Raw genomic sequence first — 6,599 nt, forward strand, 5'->3', positions numbered from 1 at the left:
TGGCTTGCGAATACAAGGCATTCAGTAAGCTTTGGATATCGATATCATCATGGGTGTGCTGTGCTGACCCAGGGATTCTCATGGTCATCAGGAGCCTCTCGGACCGATATCACGCGACGCTGCTGCGTCTCACGCTCAGAAAGCTGTGTCACGCGGTAAGCACCCTTCTCACTTCTCTGCAGCATACACAGCCTGCAAAGCTGATGCAAATCTTCCAGTAACGTTTTCTCGGGCTGTCAGAGTCTGCTGAGGAGAACCTGTTTGATCTTCGGCTTGTACACAATCAGCATATGATTGAGCGACATCCCAACTGTGGGTGAGACGCTCATTTACGGCGGGTTAATTCTTGTCAAAGACAGATGGCCCATTGAAGAGATGTCTGTATAGCGATCAATTTGAAACTTATACGACTCCCTGCTGACCACATTGCGTCTAGACCTCTCTCCACGCTCCACTCACCTCCAGGCCGTGTTGGGCAGCCTTAGCCCGCGTTCCGGATGGAAAGCACATGCGCAAGTGTCGCGCAGATCTATCAGGAGCCAAGATGTTACTTCGCACTGTGAGCTAGACGGTTATCGGGCTACACCATATCGGTCGTCACCATGTCGAGACCGACGGCGGAAGTGATGTCGCCGGTGCACAACATAGGACCTCATCAGCTTCTTGCTATGCGTCCATCATCCATGTGAGCAACGAAGTCGAGCGAACGCTGCGACACGCATCAGTCGACGCAAGCACTGTGTGGTGCACTGTCTCGTTACGTCGACTTCTCGAGGACCGGGGATTCGCGGCTCGGACAGGGCCTGCCTCCCCGATGGCGTATCTCACAACGCTCTCCCAGGTTGAACTGCCTGTCGTGCGGTGCCAAGCTGCCAATTCAACCCACGACATGCCAGGGATCCCGCGAAGCGCGAACGAGGGCCCATTACGTCCATCTGCAACTGCCACGTCAGGCGAACGGATCATCCAGATCTCTGTATGTCGAGACTCCCCTCGGCGACTAGCATTCACGAACTCTGCACTGTGGTCTCCATCGAACAGGACATGCAACTCGGCATCAGTCCAGGACGCATGCACGCATATAGGAGCGGCGCTCCTCCGCGGTCTCGACTGCACCCCCTTCCGTACCATAGGACGTCCCCGCGCCATTGGTCATCCTTGCCATGGCGTCGTCCTTCGCGTTGCTCATGGGCCCGCTTCTGGTGCTCGTCTGTCTTGCGCTCATGTGTGTAGACGCCTTCCTTCCGCCGCGACCTCCGCTAACTTGTTCTCCTTCGGGTGCACGGCAGTCTATTCGGGATCTTCACCGCCCAAGTCTATTACTATTGGTCGACCTACGAGAAAGATTCGCGTCTCGTCCGGGGCTTCGTGCTGCTGTTGTGGTACGCACCTGGGGATGCTCGCGTTGCCCCGGGGACAGTGCTCACTCGACCTGGTGCTGTCAAGGTTCCTCGAGTGCTTGCACACCACCTTCTGCATCTGCATGCTGTACACTTATTTTATCGACCATTTCGGCGATACGGGCGAAGTCGAGCGGATTGTCTGGTGAGTGCGCAGTTTGCCTCACGGCGCGACTGCCCGCTGAAAGCACGGTCTTGTGCGACAGGAGCGCAGTGGTGCGTACATGTTCCTTCTCACTGGCAGTCATCATCGATCGAGATCTTTCCTGTCGCTCTGCAGCTTACAGTCATTCTGGAGGTATATATTTTGTACAACCGTCTGCAGTGCTCCGATTTAACGTCTTTTCCAGATAATGATCGTGTCTATGACCCAAGCGTACGTCCTTCCCTTCCCACTACCTGATTAATCGACCTGACGGTTCTTTTAGATTCTACATTTATCGCATCTGGAAGTGCAAGTGCTGCCTCCCTTTTCGCGTCAGTATGTAACGCTAAATTAGCTCCAAACAGTGAGCAAGCGAAACTTCCTAGTCGCGTCTGTCCCGGTGCGTGTTCCAGAGAGCGAAGAAATTGCGTGTGCTGACGTCTCACATTGTCTTAGGCCATCGCCTTGTTTGCTCGTGTTGGTCAGTCGACTCGACGTTCTTCTCTTGTTCTCGCTAAACCGGGCTGACCACCGTCTGCGCAGTGCTGGGCTACAGTAAGCGCCTCAAACGTGTCACGAGACAATCCTTCACTGACGCACGTCTACAGTCGCGACAGGCTTCTTGTGAGTCTCGCACGAGCTTGGTGCCCCACGTTCGTTCCCCCTGACGAAGGCGGCCAGATATTCCTGCAAGACGTGGACTGCTTTCCGCCAGAGGCAAGGCCCTGTGGTACGCCCTTCGTGTCGCGAGAGGTCGTCGGGACTGTCGTTGCTGAGACTGAACTGCAAAAAGCTCACCCTGAACGTCGCGTTGAGCTGCGGCGGCCTTGTCGACCTCGTCACCACGGGACTGCTCACCTTCTATCTGTGGCGCAGTCGCTCGGCGTTTCCGCGGTGCGTCTGCTGCTTCCGAGTGCGTCTCAATGCCTTGCCGACACATTAACTGCAGCACGCAACACATCGTTGACAAGCTCTTGCATTTTGCGCTCAACACTGGAGCTCTCACGATGTAAAAACGACGCTTGCCTCTGCATGTAGCTGGGCTAATGTTTCTACGTAGGATATTCTCAATGGCAATCCTCTTCACTGTGGGTGTAGCTCCTTGTATTCCAAGCATGCGCTTCTCATCACAAAGAGATGCTCAGTACAATCTCGTAACTACGAGCCTGATCTGGGCTGGCATGGTCGAGATAGTCAGCAAACGTGAGTCATTCCTCTGCTTGGATCATGTTGTCTGCTGATTTCCCCATTGTAGTATATGCCAACTCTATGCTTGCCATGTAAGCGCCATTCGACAGCACAAATCACCTATTCACGCTCAATCGCGCACCTTCTAGGCTCAACGCCCGGAACAACCTCCGGAACGCAGGCTCTACTAACGAAAGCACAGCATCAGCGGGGACCTTTAGACATCAGGATGTCAAGGCGGCCCACGCGCGGGCTGGCCTCCGAGGCTGTGCGAGTGGACGTCTTCAAGGAGACCGTCAGGGTGACCGACTTTGACGTGAGCCGTCGCCTCTCGAGACGTGTGCGTCGCCCACACGCGCTGACAGCGCCTTCTCTCGCTTCTATCTCGCAGCATGCTGGCACCAACGACGCCGGAGCCCGCGACGACCTGCGTGGCTCTGCGAAGGATCCAGAAGCGTTCGTGTACCCGCTGAGGCCTGGCTCGACGGACTGAGACCCGGCCATGCTGTGTAGGCGGCCGCTTCTGATATCAAAATGTGTTGTACCCTAATTACACTGGCTTCTATGGATGTTCCCGATGATTGATTAACCTTTGTGTTGAGTCGCTGTCTGGATGGCACGATCCACTGGCAGCGCTGGCGAGATGCCAGCTGGACGTGCGTGCAAGGATCATGATAGAAGGTAACCAGAGTCACCACACCGACGCGTGATGCTCCTTCTGCGCCCTTTACGCCGTGGCTTACCCATGAAAATCTGTGAAGCTTGTGAAGTTTGGCGGAAGCGACCGGAAGTTTTCCCATGCGTATCAACGCTGTGCTCTGGTTTCAGCTTGTTTTGATCGGCCTCCTGCCACATCCCCGAAGGAAGGAGCATGGTTTTTATCTACCATGACACCCCGCAGATTCCCCGAACACTCGGAGATGCCCATGAGAGTCGCTGCCAGAATGGACCTGACACACCGTCACGCGCATCGGAGGCTCGAGTGTACCAGCGAGGCGACGGCAAGCAGTGCCGAACGCGAGACGGGTGAGACTTGGCAAACATGGAGCAGGCACGGTGGGCGACGCCACAAAGCTTTCGGGGCATGCCGGCTTGGGCTCGCTGGACAGCGCGGCCTTGCCGTCCATTCGCCCTTCTCAAAGTCCGAAATTCAAACTGTTGTCTTCCCCGGAGACGTTTCTCCGAGCTCCATCTTTGCACGGACCCACGCTCATGTCCAGAACCGCTTGTCGCGCAGAGTCCGCGGGGTTGGGTGCAACAGCGAATGAAAACACTGAGACATGAGCGGCCTGCGCTGTGTATTAGAGCACCCGGGCCCCGGACGGACGACCCTCTCTTAATCGTCCTCGACCCGCCGCTCTCAGCACTGCCGCCATGTCTCCCAACCCTGTCCGACCCCCACTCGACGGCTCGATCCCCGTCATCCCGGCGTTCATCGACTTTCATGCCGAGCACAACCCCGACCGACCCTGGGCCATCCTCTCTGCTGGCCATGAGAAGCCCAGCGAGGCCGTCTCGTTCGCTGAATTCGCCCGCGCTACCCATCGAGTCGCCCACAAGCTGCGGCCAGACAGGTCGGGGCCCGAGAACGCCGTCGTCGCCGTCGTCGTCAACTGCGACTCTGTAGTCTATCTCGCCTTGTTGGCAGGCATGATAAGAGCAGGACTAGTGGTGCGTCTTGCCTCGGCTGCGTCCTGGCGGTTGGAGACGCTGAGCACCGTCCTGGACCTTTCAGCCGTTCCCCATGTCTCCCAGGAACTCTGCTCCCGCGATAGTCAGCATGCTCAAGCGCACATCCTGCCACCGGATGATCTGCCAGCCCAGCCTAGACCCCTTGCTCGCCAACATCCAGTCCGAGCTCGAGTGCGACAAACACGCCCTTCAGGTCGACGCCCTCCCCGAGCTCGAGGACATTTTCCCATATCTGAGCGGAAAGAGCGCCTCGGAGCCGTGCAAGCCCTACCCGCCTGGCAACAAGACCTTTTCCGCAGACGACACCGTCTTCTACCTTCACTCGTCCGGCTCCACCGGCTTTCCAAAGCCAGTCCCCCAGCGCCAGGCCGCCATGCTCCACACCTGCAACGCCTGTGCGCACCCCTTCCGTGCCTCTCGCAAAGTCGAAACGCAGCTGCTGACAGCCTTTGCTCACCACAGCGATCATCGTCGACGCCGCGGTCCGCGGCGTCGTCTGGGGCGCCATGGCGCTGCCCACGTTCCACGCCATGGGCATATACATCCAGCTCTACGCGCCTCTCGTGAGCGCACTGCCCGTGTGCCTGTTCGCGCCCCGGGCGCCCGCGTCGCCGGTGGTCCCCACCCCGCGCAACACCCTCGACGCCGCCGTGGCCGCGCGGTGCACCGGCATCCCGACCGTGCCCGCTTTCGTCGACGTAAGGCTGTGTTTTATCGTGTGCCTGCCCCGTAATGTTGGGTGCTCACACGCTCCCTCCTGCCAGGCCTGGGCGCAGTCGAAGGAAGACGTAGAGTACCTCAAGACCCTGAAGATCGTCGTGAGTACCGCAGACGTCCTACACAAAAAAAATGCCCCGTCGCTCACCCGGCGTCTTCCCCTCCCCAAAAAGGCATTCGCTGGCGGGCCGCTGTCGTCCAAGACCGGCGGCGAGCTCGTGGCGGAGGGCGTCCGCCTCTACCCCTGGTACGGCGGCACCGAGTTCGGGCCGCACACGAGGGTCTTCGACATGGCCGACGACGCCCCGCCGAGCGCGGCTCCGGCCGACGCGAAGACGCGGGCGGACTGGGAGTGGCTGTCGTTCTCGGAGCGCGTGCGCTGCCGGTGGGTGCCCGAGGGCGACGGGACGTTCGAGCTGCAGTACTTGGTGAGTCAACGGCGCTGAGATAGCCGGTGGTGGTGGGCCGAGGGGGGGCTGACATTCGTGCAGACGTGTGCGACGCACCGGCCGAGCGTCGAGAACTTGGAGGACACGAGAGGGTATGCGACGAGCGACTTGTGGGAGCCGCACCCTTCGAAACAGGGCCTGTGGCGCATGTAAGCCTGTTTTTGGTCGGTCACGAGAAAAAGAGGAGAGTGCTGATCGTGGTGGTGCTTCGTGTAGAACCGGTCGCAAGGACGACGTGATCGTCCTCGGTTCTGGTGCGTCATGCGAATGTGTCCTCGAGTAAGCTGAGCTTGACCGGCGTGGCAGGCGAGAAGGTCGTGCCGATCCCGCAAGAAGGGCTCATAGCCTCGTCGCCCATGGTACACGGAGCGGTCATGTTCGGCCGCGCCAGAAACCAGTGTGGCGTTCTCGTGGAACCCAGCGAGGGTCATGCCATTGACACGAACGACGCCGTCGCTCTGTCGGTATTCAGGAATATGATATGGTATGTCGTTCCGCGGAGAGTTAGAGGATGATGGCTCAATGCCCTTTAGGCCGGTTGTTGAGGAAGCGAACCGCGCCGCTCCTGCGTTCGCAAAGATATTCAAGGAAATGGTCATCATCACAGACCCAGCTAGACCTCTACCTCGCGCCGCCAAGGGGACAATCGTCCGGAAGCAAGCGCTAGCTGTTTATGAGAGAGAAATCAACAACTTGTAAGCAGCCACAAGCGAAGCCCATCGCGACTGACACGATCGCGTTTGTTCAGGTATGCGACTGTAGAACAGAGCGGGAACACCGAAAACATCCCGCCGCCGCCTTCCTGGACGGTCCCCGACGTGCAAGCGTGGCTCCAGAAACACGCCTGCATCCTGACCAACCGCGACACCATCCCGCCGTCCAAGGATCTGTTCGACCAAGGGTTCGACAGGTGAGCCCGTCTTTTCGCTCGCGCAGAACGCGCCCCCCCCCCTGCCTGACGAGGCCCCGCCCGCGAGCCTGTACCGCGACGTTCCTCCGGAACCGCAT

General features: G+C 58.8%; 2 protein-coding genes across 2 annotated transcripts; both read left to right on the top strand.

Moving 5' to 3' along the window:
- Positions 1-946: 946 nt before the first annotated feature.
- PHACADRAFT_264829 (uncharacterized protein) lies at positions 947-3,309 on the top strand. Its single transcript, XM_007401345.1, has 14 exons — positions 947-1,225; positions 1,290-1,382; positions 1,447-1,545; positions 1,615-1,616; positions 1,911-1,945; positions 2,002-2,030; positions 2,227-2,275; positions 2,339-2,439; positions 2,495-2,554; positions 2,606-2,633; positions 2,691-2,748; positions 2,801-2,825; positions 2,883-3,049; positions 3,125-3,309. Exons 1-13 carry the CDS (start codon positions 1,164-1,166, stop codon positions 3,046-3,048), a joined length of 807 nt encoding a protein of 268 aa, XP_007401407.1. The 5' UTR covers positions 947-1,163; the 3' UTR covers position 3,049; positions 3,125-3,309.
- A 506-nt stretch (positions 3,310-3,815) lies between these two features.
- Positions 3,816-6,505, top strand: PHACADRAFT_153694 (uncharacterized protein; the record flags this gene model as incomplete). Its single annotated transcript, XM_007401346.1, has 10 exons — positions 3,816-4,404; positions 4,469-4,820; positions 4,888-5,123; positions 5,190-5,243; positions 5,316-5,570; positions 5,634-5,740; positions 5,808-5,845; positions 5,898-6,075; positions 6,125-6,286; positions 6,340-6,505. Exons 1-10 carry the CDS (start codon positions 4,108-4,110, stop codon positions 6,503-6,505), a joined length of 1,845 nt encoding a protein of 614 aa, XP_007401408.1. The 5' UTR covers positions 3,816-4,107.
- Positions 6,506-6,599: the final 94 nt, after the last annotated feature.

The sequence above is a fragment of the Phanerochaete carnosa genome, assembly GCF_000300595.1.
Source record: "Phanerochaete carnosa HHB-10118-sp unplaced genomic scaffold PHACAscaffold_12, whole genome shotgun sequence".
Lineage (NCBI taxonomy): Eukaryota > Fungi > Basidiomycota > Agaricomycetes > Polyporales > Phanerochaetaceae > Phanerochaete > Phanerochaete carnosa.

Excerpts from the sequence above, each read along its gene's own strand:
- PHACADRAFT_264829 (XM_007401345.1), top strand. The coding sequence starts at position 1,164 with ATGGCGTCGTCCTTCGCGTTGCTCATGGGCCCGCTTCTGGTGCTCGTC. Across the intron at positions 1,226-1,289 it reads CTCGTCTGTCTTGCGCTCAT|TCTATTCGGGATCTTCACCG; the intron begins GTGTGTAGACGC and ends GGTGCACGGCAG. Across the intron at positions 1,383-1,446 it reads GGCTTCGTGCTGCTGTTGTG|GTTCCTCGAGTGCTTGCACA; the intron begins GTACGCACCTGG and ends GGTGCTGTCAAG.